The 16,830-nt window shown below is 39.0% G+C and overlaps 1 protein-coding gene across 11 annotated transcripts in view; it reads left to right on the top strand.

Annotated features, from left to right (window-relative positions):
- KaiR1D (Kainate-type ionotropic glutamate receptor subunit 1D) overlaps window positions 1-16,830 on the top strand; it is a 168,464-nt gene that overhangs the window by 101,787 nt on the left and 49,847 nt on the right. For 10 of the 11 annotated variants that reach the window (XM_034317627.2, XM_076692912.1, XM_034317629.2 and 7 more), the window contains exon 5: window positions 13,485-13,642. In XM_034317627.2, coding sequence (XP_034173518.1) covers window positions 13,485-13,642 — 158 coding nt within the window. Of the gene's footprint in view, window positions 1-9,015; window positions 9,135-13,484; window positions 13,643-16,830 lie in introns of those variants that run through there. The other variant, XM_034317635.2, reaches the window with a different exon arrangement.

The following is a 16,830-nucleotide window of genomic DNA, read 5'->3' as shown; positions in this document are numbered from 1 at the left end:
CTTCCGTATCACAGCAACGACACTGCGAATTCCTCGAATGCCATCTGTCGAAATGCTTTTAGCTGCAATCGATGGAGAGAACAATTCTGTCCGGTGAAAAGGAACTTTAATGCTTGTTTAATGTACCTAATTTGCGATGGTGCGAAGCAAAATCAATGATCCGAGCTACTGACAAAAGTATAGACTTCAATTTTTTTACTCTAAAAATTTTTATTTCATTTTAAAATTATCGACCTTTTCAATTTTCTACCCTTAAATTATTTTTGGTTTAATATACTCGAGAACCACATATTATTTTGTGTGCCATACTTCTGCTTACTGAACTCGGGTCAAAGTTCCTTTGAAAACGCATTCGTACTCGTACGAATACACATTCGCATTTGTTATTGTCAGTTAGTCACTTTGAAACACTAGCATTCCGGAGATTCTCGCTTTTGTGCATTATAGTACATGTAGTGTTGGAAAGTTTTTTCTACCTCCATAAAGGAATTTGTGCAATCGGGAATAGTAACGAGCGACTGAATGTTATTTAATTAAATATTTTAAGTTCTTGTGTAGCACTTTGTTTCGTTCGATTCGTATGGTTTAAATTTTTATTGAAAATAAAAATTGAAAGGAGAAGGAATGATACTGAAGTTGGAAAAGCAGGTCTCTTAACAGGAAGAGTAATAATTGATTCGTTCCAAGTGAGCTTGTGAAAATTTTATCGCGAAAAGATTGGGTTACTGAGAAATTTATAGACTTGTCTTGTCTCATCTTCGATCTTTTGAATCTTTTAAAAATTGCCACAGTGAAAACATCAATCACTAAGGAAACCAATTTAATAATTAATATTGTTAATATGATACATCGTGGGCCAAAAGTCACAAAAGAATTTCGAATCGTAATGACTTTTTTCCATATTCAATTCAAATATTTCATGAATGAAACCGACACTGTCGCTTCCGTGACAAAACATTTCCGCCCAATTAGTCGAAGATTAAGCATTGAGAAACTTTCAGAAAAACCGGCTGCTAACTTTCAATGAGAAGCTCGATTCTCGAGTACGTATGAAAATTCTATCCCTGTAAAACGGCCAGTTCTCGGAGTTTCGTGAAACACAATTTCTCGAGCCGTCTCTGGGAAAAAGAGGAAAACCGAATTGGAGAGTTTATTTGTAGCCAAGTCTTGGCCAGATTTTTCGCGTTCTGGTCGACGGATGGTGAGCTTACCACGACGAAAAGAGAAGTGGCTCGTAGGGTTGCCAGTCTTTTCAAGTTGCCTTTAGCCAAGGTGATTCCTTTGACTGAATTTTCTCAGTCGATGCTTTTCTTCCATACTCGTTTCCGTTACCTTGCCTGCCATTTGTATTCGCAACGGAAATGCGAAATTCAGCGGAGAAGAACGATTACAGAATGAAACGAAGCGTCGATATGCGCGCGGGAAATATGTTCATTGAAATCGGTCTTCCGAGTTAAAATGATCGAGGACGACGTTGCGAGAACGTGTAACATTGAATACAGTCACGAACGCTTGCTTTAATTAGAAGGAACTCGTTCTTCCGACATAATTTCAATCACGCTTCTTACAGTGAAGGTAGAAAGGGCTTGGAGATAGTTACGTAAAATTGGTTGTACGAAACGGTGGAAGGAGACTGTCGAGTGAATGAAAATGGAGTCGTAAGAAGACCTTTTTGTTTCCCTATCACCGTGTTTTCACAAGGAATTGATGATTGTATGTGTGACACTTTTTCTGTATCAATTGCGACAGAGAAATATTTTAAAAACTGAATCACAATTCCTTGGATTTTACTGGGACGTTTAAATTGCTGGAATGTCTATAGACAGTGTAGGTACATGGTTTCATCGCCAGAAATGTTGTTTCGTAACATTCAAACGATCCACGGTGGGGTTTCAAGAATCCAGAAAACATTTACAGGAAGTCGAAACGGTGATCCGGATTACAAACATTTGCCAACGTCGCTATTAACACTTTTACTGTCACACCATGTTTGCCAAAGAATCCTCTTACAAAGTAATCTAATTTTATACAAATTTAATCTATTACATCAGTGATATAATAGTCAGCGTGTTAAAATATCATCATGAAACGGTATATAAGCTCTTAGAAACCATACCCGAAGGCATGCTCTTAAAATCTTGGCCAGACTTGTTTGCCCTTCGACAAAGCTGTTTGCGTTTCGGACATGCGAGGTTATTAGACCCCCGTTCCGCTTGTAATACTCGCCGAGAGTCTTCCGCTAGTTTGCAAGCTGGTATCCCGAGGCTTATGAACGAAGAGGAGAGACAGGGTGATGCGGACTCGATCTTCTTACAAAGAACGTTCGATCAGAAAAATCCCTTTGACATGACCGGCTGTCTATCCGGCCGTGATATCGAATATTACACGGCTCCATGCATCGTGTTTACAGACGATGACCACGGTTACACGCGCGTCCCTAGGAGAGGCAACGAGAATCGCGGTTCACATGCAGATCCGTCGGAAGCCAGATGGTATACTAACGAACCATTTTAAATTCTGCAGCGAAATTTCATCTGTGCGGGAATTTCTCGATGTCGTCGGTACTGCTTTGACCTCTCCCGGATGGAATTCTGCACGGTCCCTTGGCCACGGTTCAGGATTATGGAAAACGTGGTCGCGGACGGTCGAGTTGCTCCCGATCCCCCAGCGATCTAGGATAATTGGAAATAGTTTTGGAGCATCTGACATGTCGGAACTCTAGGAAATGTAATCATCGGTTTGATAACGTCGCAATTTCGTTACCTCCTCATGGTTCGTTACAACGTTTCTTTTCCACCTTTAATAGAAAACCCATGTAATTGAATTTCGATACGAAATTTTGATACTCGCGTTTATCTTAAAGAGATTGTACCATTATATCTCGTTCGTAAATGCAGAAGAATTGACTGCAGGTTAAAGCAACGAATTGGAAGCAGAAAATCTTCTCTCAATTTGACGTTACGATAATCCGATTGTCGCGGAATTCTGCTAACAACGAACCGTTCGATGCGGTTCATTTCGAACGATGTATCCCGCGTCGCTCTAATGAACCGCGAGAACCGAAATTGCCACCATCGTCGTGCCAATGATTTAACGATCCTCCTTCTGACCGATAATGGACTGACCTTCTCTCGGTTCGTTCGAATCAGCCGACATGGCGGCGCTAAAATTTAATTTCTACCTTTTCGTAGTCGACCCTTTGCTCGTTACGATCTTCCACGTACAGGTCTGAACTGTCTATACATAGACAGTGTCAGTGTAGAACGCGTTGGTGTAGAAATAAGAACCCTTCGGTTACTTCTACAAAATAGAAAATGTGGTAGCTACTGCTAAGACCAGTGTCTTCCATTTTTCTTTCCTCCCTTTTACTTCTTTCTCTCGTCTTACGAGCGTATGGAGCACGGTTTACTTCCGAAAGTAGTTACTAATCAACGCCATTGAAGGAAGCCACGGCCAAACATGAAGCACACGTAGTAGCTGGTCGATTGAAAGCCGATTGCAACGGCTATCCTTCGGGAATGTTTGCGAGCCAGTTATTTGCCGGAGCTTATTCGACTGGTGACCATTTCACCGGTTCCTTTCTTTCTTTCATTCGCTGGCTGGGTTAGCTACGGGCACGAGGTAATTGGCGTTCGTGCGTCCTCCCATGGAAGAATGGATCCCTTTATTGGATCCGGTTATGAGGTTTTCGTTCATGTTATCGATGTTTTCTTTGATTTCTGGAATTCAAGTATTCGGTATGTACTTAAGGTATTTAAAAAAGATGATCTGTTTCTATTGTTTTGAAAAAGTTGTGACTGGAAGTTGCAATTGGAATTGCAATGAAAATTTAATTGAAAATTCACAGAAAAATAGAATAAGGAAAGAATTAGTTCGGCAAGTAGAATAGGTATCTCTATGGTCAGACATAAGTGGTATTCCAGATATTTCAAATTTCTCGAAATAAAATTCATCTATTAATACGTTCTTTATATTGGAAATTCTAATTAATAACCAATTTCATGAACCGCAGAATTGATTCTGAGGAGCTCGTATAAATTGATCAATGTACTTAGTAAAATTTGCAAATGAGATACGTACACCAAGGCTCTCTATCTTACATTCGCGTAATTTAATTGAATTTTACAATTATTAAACTCTCATGAATGCGAATATCTGGCAAATATAAATGCCGTATACAGTATATTACAAGCAGCCAGAAATTACACGACACCATAAAGCGATTTTATCTTCTATCAAGTAAATAAATTTATCGTATAACCAGTTAGCGTTACTTCATACCTAAGTTTCTCTTAAAGGGAATGCGGATCGTAATAGACCCTCCAGGCTCAGGGAGCCTCGATACCCCATTGGATAGTTATTTTATCGCATACCATGGACGCTTAAGCCACGTTTCAAAGAGAAACCACCGAAGGGCAAGATAACAAAATGCAATAAACGTCAAAGATTTCATGTTGAAATAAAATATAATATTCAGAGTAAGCAAAAATATAAAGTACACAAGAAAACAAACCACAATTCACGGTATAGTTTATAAACCAAGAGAGCAACTGTTCCTTGAATTCTGCCGTTTGCTTTAGCATTCTTTCCCGTTCCTTTTTCGCCTGCGATTCTCACGGTCGCGCCTCGGTGCATGCTAGATTTAAAGGAGACGATGCTCAGCCAGGTAGCTAGGCGAATGCATTATTTACGGGTCGCATTGGCTGGAAGAATCGGAATTCTGTTAGGAATCGAATTAAAAGCTGGCATTCTTTCGTCGATTTCGCTCGCTAGCTGCATCGCGTGAATACGCTTCGGGAAATGTTTGGAAAGTGCATCGGAGAGAGGCGCGGAAAAGCGAATCGACCAAGAGAAAGGAAATGCAGAGTGGATTTTTTCCCTCGTCCCGTCGGCATTAGGGAATCCGGATAAAGGGACATTACTTGGAAGGCATTGTTTCAGAATACGACTTTTGCATCTGACGGCCGTAAAGGATTTGATTTACGCCGAATAACTTCTGAATCGTCCGAACGCGTTCAGCCACGCGTACTTTATCCAATAAATTTGAATTAATAGGATAAACTCCGCGAACCGTGAGCGCGAACGGAATCTCCTTTTTCTTGAAAAATAAATTATCCGCGTAACGCGATATAAATTCACGCTCTTTTTGCGCCACCATCGAGCCGGCACTTCTTGCAATCAAGCTTTTAGGTAATTAATGATATTTTTACGGTACCACTGGGACACATCGGGATAAAATAACACCTGTAGAGTTTTATCATTTGTCTGCGCAACATGGAAATGAATATATCAATTTAACCTTTTAGAAATTTATCCATCTTAGACTAGTTCATTTTTTTATAAAATAATTGTGGAGTTCTTTTTAAGAAAAAACGGGTAACCGAATTGTAGTGAACTTTCGATGGGATGAACATCGACTGTAGTGTTCCAGTTTGGACACAATGCTAATCGACAACCTCTAGCGACAGTAACTTGCTGTTTCCGGAAACATCGGGAAACTCTGGCACGTGAGCCCGCACAGGAAGAGACGATAAGGGCCTTGAACTTTCGCCGACGTACTGTCTAACAACTTCAACCCGGTGTGCTGACGAACTTTGTTTGTTCGGGTAACTTCGATTTAAGCATACAGTCGCTAACGAATTTCCCTTTGACCCGGCCGAAACATATTAGCGAACCTTGATTTTGTAATTAACAGGTAGAAGAGAGAATTTTAAAACTCCTTTGACAAAATTATTACAAGCTAAATTTAAAGTGTTCAATTATTTTTGCCATTTTATTGCTGAAAGTTATATTGTATTAATCTTGATGTTACACCGTTCCCATCTATCACATCAAAATTCAAGTTTCGCGACTCCAAGCTACGCGTTCTATACGTGTACAGAAAAGAACGAAACGTGGTCTCGTTGAAATTCAAAGATCGCGAAACGAAAGTTCAAATACAGTCCGTCGAACGTGCTTCGAGAGCGTCAGGGAACTTTGTACCCTCCAGGACGAGTTTTCCATCCTCGATACGTATTCTAGACGTCAATAAATGTTCCCATCGAATCATTAATCGATCGTGTAAAGGTTCAGAAAATTCACTCACTCTATTATTCTTCAAAAAATTCTCAATGCTGCAGTCAAAGTTATCCATACCTCAAATTAGAATAATTGCTGAATATTCTTAATTAGATAAGTGAAAGAATTCCTCTTGGAAATAGGTATAATTTGAAATTATTACAGAAGTCTTTGAAGGAATATTTAGGATATCAAAATTAGCTAACTAAAGTAATCTAGTAAACGTTTAGTCAGGGTCGTTTCCGCGTAGCAATTGAAATTCTACCAAGAAAGTTGAAGACGAATTCGAGGACCACCGACGACGGTGTTACGTGCTGAATGAGAACTGGGTGTCGGGGGATGGAAACGTGTGTCGCCCTCGAATAATGTAACACGCCAGACGAAAGGGTGACAGAGGTACGGGTACTGTCGTCGAAAGTGGATGTATCCTGATGCAAAGTTAACGCGACGTTGGATGGTTCCCGAACACACGGCGTTCGGTTCATTATCCTGTCGTCTGCAATTTCACCTCGTAAACCACCTCCCTTGTCGCTTCAGCCGCATGCAATATTATTTCTTGCATTGTTCGTTTCCGGTACACGGTCGGGGCGTACGTTTATTGCTTTAGTGCCGCGTCGTTCGCCTTCAGATGCAATTGTGCGAGTTCAACGCGATTCGCCTTAACTTCTTGTACGAGAATATGTCGTCGATCGGAATAATAATCATGGAAATCTAAAATAATTAATATAGCACGTCAAGAAAGCTCTTTGATTTGTTTCCCAATTTCTCTGTCTTTGAATCATTATTTTGTCGAATATTTATTCATGGTGTACAATAGCCTTCATTTGGGTCAACGATAAGTCGCATGCGTTGAAAAATCAGCAGATAAATAAAGGGCCCAGGAATATGCGCTAGTACCCGCGAACAGGAAAATCGTACGAGCAAACGAGCGTTTTCTTTTTGTGACCCTCGTCGCGAGCACGTTGCCAAGGGGTTCGTTAGCAGGGAAACATGACGATGCTGTTACATACGTTTTATGCATCACTGTAAAAATAGAATGCATGTTGAGTTAGCGACTTGTTTTGAGAGATCTTGCTGATGAATGTCTAAGAAATCAGTAGACCTTGCAAACCCTTGCAAGGTTTATGATGAAGAATCAATAATATTTCTATATCATATTTCTATAGGAAGATGGTTGCATTTAAGAGAAGTTGCAAATTCTTTATGGAAATTCTTTTATCTGAAGTTAATTGAAGTCGTACGTTTTCTTTTCGCTAGATTTTTAACTAGCATGTTTCTCGAGGGAAGTAGTCCAACTTGAAACGAGGATAAAACTGCTTCGTTTAAAAGCTGAAAATATTGTATTGTTAAGTACTTGGGAAGTTGAATTACTGTTTTTATCGTAAGTTTGTCATCCACCGCATCAGCGATACAGCAGGATATGTATTATGATAATTACTGCTTAGTTTTTAAAAGCAGAAACTCTCTTCCTTGGATTACCAGTTAATTACATTTCCAAGATTAGCCTCTTTCCTACCTCTTAGGTGCACTTTGAGTGCAATTTTTACGGTTTATCTTTTTATCATAATATGAAGAAAATATACTGGGTATTTGGTACTATTAAACGAAGCTATTTCTTTAAGACGATTTGAGATGCAAAGAAAATATCAGAAGACAAATTAAATGGTGTTTCATATTGCACGTTTCATTTCTACGCATTTTAATTTTTGATTTTTTCTATTCAACTGCTTAATCTATACCTCAGCAGCGTGCATTTCGCGTAGCAATTTGCATTCTTTTTTATATTAGCGCTCGCAATTCGTCCAGTTATTGCGGATCGCAACGAACGTAGTTTCTTCGACGATGACGCGTATTTTCTGGGAATACACGGTACACTTTCATCACGAATCCGCGGTAGAAATTACGTGAAGGGGTGAGAAGGAAGAAAAAAAGAAAAAGTGATGTCGAGTAACCGCGCGGAGAAAGATTGACGGGAGTTTCATTATGAAAAGTCGTGTCGGGTCGCGTTGAAAGATAAAAGCATATGCATTTTCACGAGATTCTCTGAGGTATAGGACGTGGTAGCAACGAATACGTAGGAATGTATCCGCGAGCCGGTTATATATCGAAGTATAAGGTAGTCGGTCACAAACGTGCTTGAAATGGTAACGTAATAGCGATGATAAATTTCGTTTCCCCCTTGCCACGGCCCTGGACTTGAATTTCACCGATACTGTGATAAAGGCAGCCCTGCGGCTTCGTCGCTGGAGCGCCAGTGAAATATTTCCACGCAATTTACATCGTCTGCGAAGTCCGCGGCCACCCCCTGCACGCCCACGGGCCACGCAGAGAATACGTAATGTCCGAGAGATGGTAGCAGCACGATTCGACCTTCTATTTTACAAATTACCCGGCTGATCGTATCGCGGTGCTCATGAACAGGAGACTTTTGCATTGGAAGTCGACGCACGAGACTCTACTCCTATCAGAGGAGCACGGTTTGATTCGTGACGACTTTTTTATTGGAAATAACTCGAGATAGATTTGTGGAGATGTGTAGGGAATAAACAGTTGGAAAATAGTTTATTAATCTTTCGCTACGTTCATTCTATACGAGGAATCAGAGATGATTCGATGATTCAAATTGTTTAAACAAATTATTCCGTGCTAGACAGTAGATATCTATGCAATTCTAACATATTAGAGATTAATTTTTTAAATTATAATCTGATAGAGTAATTAATAGGATACAAGAATAAAGCATCATATTCATGGATACATGACAGTGTTTATTAAATTCTCAATACAACATATACAGAGTTGAATCGTTTGAAAGCGTGTCGGTTGTAAATCAAGGATGAGTCAAAGTCGTGTTTACAAACGACGCGGAGCCGAGTAGTTTGCTCCCGGCCACGGTCGAGTTCGGTTCTCGCAGTCAAAACTCCCGTGTTCAGCCCGTGTGTTTTAATTAGTCAGTGTTCTTTGTTAATAACTTAAAAATAAGTGTTGTGGTAAAGAAGAAAGTTGTTCACAATCATCCCAGCTGCCACTCCCTCAAAGGATATTTACTTCTAGCCGCGAACACTCTCTATAATCATGTGAGTTTTTAAAAACCATGTTTTATTCAATTAATATTGTTTATCATACAATTATATATAATTGTTAGCAATTTATTAATAACAATTATGATTGTTACAAACGATATAGTAAAAGAAAGCAGCTAGAATGAAGCAAAAAGTCTATTAAAAATAGTGTTTCTTTGTTTGCGTGTAGAACAAAATCTCGTTATTGTAGAATATTGTTGTTGACGTCATTAGAAGCGTGCATTCTTCCTCTTTAATACGCATTTTGTTTCATTTTGCTATGACTTTCGGTTCCCGAGTTATCGCAGTTTAAAGCAAAGCATAATTTTACTCGGACCTCTCACTCTCTCGCTTGTAACTTTCACTCGCACTTCATTCACTGACCTACCCCAAGTCACGTGCTGGTCAAGCGACGACGCTGAGTCAGATGTTTTTTACTACGATTACTACGCGCGTACGCACTTCCAGGGAAAAAAGTAGGTCACGATAATTTCCAGGAATCTCAATAGTCATTCATGCGTTCGGGTGGGTTTTAAGCGCCGGGCTTTGTAGGCTTATATCTTGGGAACCAATTGAGATATTGACTTACTTTAAAATGCATATTCAAGAGCACACTTCCCCCTATATTCTGAACGTTATAATCATAAATTTTCGTTGGGGTCAATGGTGGCCAGTAGCTAAAAAATAAGATAATGGAGTAACTTAGGAATGAAATGACATGAAAAATAGTTTCGTGGCGTTAATATTATACTAAAAATGAAATGTAACAAATTGAAAAGTGGATTTTTTAAATTATTTATTATTATCGTTTAATAATACAAATTTGAAAACTATCCAAAGCGGGTGGGAGTGGAACTAAATAAATGGGATTTTTGACACATTCTAACGTGTTATAAAGCTAACGAACGCGATATCGCGTGATCGGATTATTTGTGACTAACGGAATCAAAATTTATGGCAATGTTTTTCTCTATTTTATTATTAACAAATCATTATTTTTACTCGAAAATTTTTAAACATTTTCTAAGAGGTACTAAAATGTAGTTATTAGTTTAATGATGTTATTTTATTGAGTATGGAAGATTTCTGCGTTTAAACTTGTACTTCTCAATTTTCAAACTCGTTAGTCTTTTAACTGGAATCCTTCTTAACATGATAATTTATGGTCGGAATTAATCGAAATGTCCGCAATCCTTGAAAGGAGAAGACCATTTCCTAAAGGACGGCTAGAAAGAAAATATAGAAATGAAATGGGTGTTATAGGGATTACCGAGATTGCGGGTCGAAAGGATTATTCAGATTACCTTGGTGAAATATTCGGAACGAAAGACTCGCATCCCAACCGCGGCTCAAATTTATGCACCTAACAATTAACCTAAGCTTCGCGTGCACCGTTGAGACTGACACGTCAAATGGATTACTTTGCGATAAGTCTTGAAGATGTACGACCCTCTTATCGTGTCGTCGGATAATCGGATTTTCTAAAAATTTGATCCGATTAAAATTTGTACCGTTCGAAAATTTATAAAATCAAACGAAATAAATTACGAAGAACGAATGAAGTTAAAAAAAATGAAAATCTCATTGAATTATAATATTCGTGAAATAAGAGTAGTACAATTATCCTTTCAAATAATTATTCACGTTTAGAAGTTTGCAAATATTTTTTGCCTCTCTGTTGGACGTTCTAGAGTTAACAAACCTGTTCAAATTCCCGACTCATTGTACCGTCTAGTTAGAACGATGGCGTTTAAAGCAGCAGAAGGTAAATTAACCGAGCGGACTCGGTATCGGTCCAGCAAGTAACCAGCGCGGAAATATAACGTTGCAAGCGGAATACGTGACTCACGATTTGCACATACCCGGCGATTTGTGCACCAACACAAAACGTAAAAGCCAAACGACTGGTGTATCGAGCACAGAATACCCGGCATAGTTGTCGTGGTCAGATTTACAGCGTATTTTCTGCGATTATGGGAGATGCACGGTATGCCCGCCCTTGAACAATCCCTATGTTCACCGATTTATTCCTCCCCTTTCCTCTCTGTTCGCTCATTTTTTTTTTTCTCGTTCGAACCGGATGAGATTCACTACACGCCACCACGAATCCGCCACGAAAGCCTGCCCTATTTGCATACGTTTACAAAGGGCGCGATGGTCCCGTTTGTCATTCGGTATCGCGAATTCTGTGCACCGTGGCCGATTTCCCTGCTGTATCCGATACTAACCGCGTTTTGAAAAATCTAGCTAAGTCAGGATTCACTTGAAACAAGTTTTACATGTAACGATTTTAAAAAGAGGAAGTGTTTTGTCCTCAGTTTGTTAGATTTTGGATACATTGATAGGGATACTTTGTAGATTTTTAGATTTTTAGTGAAACTTGTTTTTAATATTGATTGTTTCCAATGGCTGATCATATCGACTCGATTATACACTTAACAGTGAGGTGACCTAAAAATATACGTAGATGAATTTTTGAAAATTTAATCTTACTTCTATTATATATCAAGATTTATTGATTTGGAATATTTTCACGGAATCCTTTTATTCATCAAGCTGCACTCGCAAATAGTAATTCAGCTGAATATTATGCGATAAACGACAGTACCAACGTTCATATTTTATTCATTTAATAAACCTTCATGAGTGTACAGATATCACTCGAATTCGAGTGGTATCAAATTAATTTATTTGCCGGTTATTACTTCCGAAATAATGATAATTTAAATAAATGAACGAAATGGAGACCGTAGAATTTAATATTCGTTACGCTCAGTATCTCGTTCAATCAACACTCGGATTTATAATTTATCCTCTTTACTTCTCTCTGTTTTTCGAGTAGAACGTGGCACGATCGAAATCCTCGGAAACTTTGAAATATTCCATGTAATATTACCATGTCAATTTATTTTCTAATTAATGCTTTCGTGTTCAGACTCTCGTCATTATATTTCATTTGAATTTAATTTAACAATTTTGCTACCCTTTACTTTCTGTAATACTTGATATCTTTCGATAGTCCACAATTTCGAAAGGCTTTACCTTGCAATAAAAGTCGGAAAGCCTGAAAAAGAAAAACGAGGTCACTCGAGAGTTTCATTTCATTGCCAAACAAGCCAGGAACCACGAAGAGATTGATGCATGGTATTAGGGATCAATGGGTTAGTAAACAAGCCAACGTCGATTTACCGACGATACTAACCATCTCGTTCCGAGTGCTTCGTTCGTTTAAGACGGTAAAGGGAAATCTGGAAATGAGCTTGCGCCCAGTTTTCCCGTAAAACGGAAAGATGGAAAGATTCACATGGAAAGATCGCGGACCGTGAAGGCGAGGGCGAAGGGTGGAGTACGGTGAAAGTTACTCGCCGGAAAATATACAGGGGCGCTTTTAGGAAGTTCGGATTATCGAGCAAGCGGCTTCGAAACGCGAGTTACAGCCGAGGCTGATCCTCGTGAAAACTCAGCCGCGAAGTTGCCTCTCGGCCTCGAATCAGCCATTGGGGAAGGCTGTCGTTTTCCAAGTAAAAGGTTGGTCTATAGAAAAGCTATACCAGGGGTTAAACGCGTCTTTGAATTTTTAAATTTTACACTATACTTAAATTTAATTTAGATAAATAATTCTAATTTGATTAGGTTTTAATTAAAATATAGAACATTTTAGTGCAAATATTTTTTATTAATTTGTTGATATTAATTGCAAGAAGGTATTATTTTTAATCGAACGGTCTTCCCTTTTAAACTTCCGGGTCAGGAAACGAGGAATCAAGAAAAATCGGTGGTCGTTATCGGCGTTATCAGCAGTCCGGTAATGGAGGAAACGAAGTCCTCGTGAAAATATGACTAAAAATAATAGTAACACGAAGATAGAACGTATGACCGTGGTATTTTATGAGATTTCATGACCGCAATAATGGTGTCTATAGAACTTCCCTGATGGTTTCAATTTATAGGTAACGTGGCTGATATTTCAAAGGAACAGATTGCAATCTAACATTCGAATGGAAACCAAAGTGAAAATTGTAAACCGGAATATTCTGTCGTTCCATGATTTCGAAATTAATTACTCTAGTTGATTCGAATCTATTTCGAGTTGACATGAAAGAGTCGGAGTTCGATTAAGATGTATAATATAGCATATTCCATTCAATATTCAGAAGTTTTTAAAAGTGAATATTTAAATTTTAATAATGTTTGCTGTAATCGATTCTTTTTATTAATTTATCAACTACCTTTCTATTGCTCTTTGTATCTTTAAAATTTTAATTATAATACAATCCCTTTTACGATGGAATTCTAAATATTTCGTTAGGACGTTGAATCATTAGCTAGGTGGCGATCACGGCTAATAAAATGGCTCTGTTTCAGGCGTACGTTGATTTGGTAAAAGCCTGGGGCTGGAAGAGTTTCACCATCATCTATGAGAACAACGAAGGCTTGGTACGATTGCAAGAGCTCCTGAAGGCACACGGACCCAGTGAATTTCCTATTACGGTCAGACAACTCAACGAGGGCTCGGAATATCGGTGAGTCTTCTCTGCTTTTACAACTCAAAGAGAACGAATTTCTAGGAAAAACGAGCTCATCGAACACGTAGACTAATTTATTCGAATAACATTTCGTATGGTAAATCTTTCCACAATCTTAAATCTTTATTTAGCTTTTAAATTTAATGAAACCTACGATTTTATCACATATAATATTATATCAACTTTTAATTATAAAGACGTTATGTTATATAAAATTTGCATTTACATTGTTGTTTAGTATTTTTAAGCAAAATATATTTGCTTAAGTAGTTGATATAATATTGATTCTAGCTTTCGACTTCCATTTACAAATAGCCTATTTCAAATGTTCTCATTTCAAGTTGCATAAAATCGAAATAGTATCTCGTTAATTTTAACTCGCCATTAACTTCAGAAACCCTTAGGAATTTTCCTTCACCACAAAGTTTATTAATTAAAGACTGCTTCTTTGAGGTTGATCCGCTTAAATTATTCAGCTACCTTATTCAAGCAGAAGACACAATTTCACTACAGAATAAGGGTTAAGTTGTTCGTTGATAGGCTGGTTTAGTGTGCAACGATTAGGGAACCGCGAATTCTAAGGCCATTTAAAGGCAAAGGGATTTCACTGGTGAAGGATAAGCGTTTGCTTAATCTGTTTGCGGATCGCGTTAATAAAGTTTCCTGTCGTCGACGCCTGTTTGTTTTCGCGAGGCGTATCAGCGTCTCGGTTCTTTACGTCGCGAAGCGAGTCCATTATCGCCGATTACTTTGGCCATTTTAAACCGAGCCAACCGTGATGAACGAGAACGATTTGAACGGTGTTCCCAGGGTTAATCGAATTACCGGTCGATTTCGATTGCTCGCTATTTCGTTCCGTCGACGCGTGCGCGTCCATCGCAATTCCGCCTCGTCGTTTCAACGAAATGTTCGTACTTGAGAGATCCGTGATTCTCTTCGAGATTTAGCGATGGCTTTTCTTATCTTTCCTCTTCCTTGAAAAGTCGTGAGTTTTCTCAGATTAATGAATTCGAAGATTTTGAATTTGATAAGAAAAATAGAGATATGATATTGGAAGTATCGAATTTAGAAAATTATTTTTCGTAGGAAGATCATTAAGTGCTTAGCATGAAAATTTCAAATGGATTTGGCAGACATATTCAATTCAACATCTGCATGCGTGCTCCATTTAGAAATTTATTATTCAACAGAGTGTTATCATATGCAGTATCTAAATCTGGCTCGAAGGGAGGATTAGGAGCCGCAATCTGTTATGCTACGCTCATAAAGTAACCATGCTATGATAGTATCTTCAGACTTGTAATCCTAATTGTAGAGCCTGATTTTCCGGTGTTTCCCTATAGATTCTAAAATCTCCTTTCTTTCACATAAAACAAACATTTCGCAGAAAATCTATATTTCTACATTGAGATAAGAAAATGTTGGCATGAGATAGTTAATTACTTTGATCCCTGAACGTTTCATGTTTTAATCCTCAAACGAAGGAGTATAAGTCAGTCATAAGTCAGACGTTTGAAACATACAATCGTTAGATCGAAACAATGCATACAAATTTTTTAACAAAAGATTGTTATATACTGAAAAGTAATATTTAACGGTAAAATTCCAAGTATACAAAAACGTAACGAGCGTGTATCGCAGTGAAAATTCAGCGAACCGAATGATCGATATTGTCGTTGAATCAACGATGGTCGATGACGTTCCCCAGACAGAGAATACACCATTACGAATTAAACCGCACGCTGATGCAAACAGCGATGATCTTCTTATGCAGCGATGGTGTGGGTGACGTATCGATCGCGTGGAAAGTGTGTCAACTGTGCTTCACACGGCGAATGGAGCGAATCTTCATCTCTCTTTTCGCTTCTGCCACCGATACGAGCTTGCTCGTCTCTTAAGAGTACACAGAGCTGTGTCTGCGGCCGTGGTCTTCTTGTGTGTCGGCCTTTCTCGTTTCTCTTGTCCGTATCCACGGGAAAAAGAAGTCTCGCTGGCTCGTTGCATTATTCATAAACTGCTTGGTAACCGCGATGCTGACTTATTGCCGCTACCAGGAGCCACGAAAGCCGGAACGATAGGGATTTGAATAAATTCAGTTAGATTTTCGGCCACACCGACGTATCCGTTCTCCCTTCAAATTCATCGTACCTTGTATGTATGATTCTTTCTGTCCTCGCTAATATCGCATGCATTCTGAGGAAATTGTTTGTGCTCGCCTATGCTCCTTTCGTATTCCGACGTCGGATGCTCCTTGTGTTGACCTTTTCAATTGATGCTGGAATCTCTGGAGATCCTCCGAGATTTTCTTTTGTAAATACATGGAAGGATTTGATGTTTGAGATATGTCTGTTTATTCAATTTTCTAATATCACTCGCTTGGTGATTCAATTGCCACTGTGAAGACGGTCGTGTGTAGTCAGACATATTGAAATACCAATTATTAAGGATACGATTGATTCATTTTCAAATTCAAACTTTCAGTTTGGTAGCTTATTTTATTCATTTTTATTCCAAAAATTTTCATTAGAAATTAGTTGCTCGTTCCGCCGGTAAAAGAAACCGAGCGATAGTCATTCTTTTCAACAAACAAAAGTAGACAAAGACCCAGGTGAGGGTGAATTGGATGAAACCTTGTTCCCCGGGGTACCACACTGCCACGTTAGTTTACAGTGACGTGAAAGCTTGAATTGGTGGTCGTCGTTCGCGGGGGAAAATACCGTAGCTCACGTGGAAACGGTAGTTCTGGGAACGTTTGCGGTTTCAAGGTGAATAGACTATCGAAAGTGCTCGAGCGGCGTGGTATACAGGGAGCAATTGGTATCGTCGAATCGGCACTGTCGTCAATCAAATCAAAGCACCCTGCCCAAATCGAAACGGTACATGGATATTCTAGGTGCCTGCCTGTACGGTTGAGCAAAACGCTAGCACTGCACGAGCAAATCTGTCGTCAGACTTGATCCTCGAAAATGGCTCCTAAGAGAGTCGCTAGAAACAGTTTCTCTGGGTTGTCGATCTCCTTCCCTGGAATGACTCATTCGTGGCTGAGGGTGCAGCTAAGTGTTGCGAAATCAAGGGTACTTTGGCCTAATTTTCAGCGAGTAGTATACTATTACGAGCTGTAAACACTTGCTTTAGTTTCTGCAAAGTGCCTGAATGAATGGGTTACTCGAACGGCATGGTGAAGT

Source organism: Osmia lignaria, chromosome 16, assembly GCF_051020975.1.
Source record: "Osmia lignaria lignaria isolate PbOS001 chromosome 16, iyOsmLign1, whole genome shotgun sequence".
Lineage (NCBI taxonomy): Eukaryota > Metazoa > Arthropoda > Insecta > Hymenoptera > Megachilidae > Osmia > Osmia lignaria.
The sequence above is the reverse complement of the archived record's forward strand: the minus strand, read 5'-3'. Positions and strand labels throughout refer to the sequence as shown.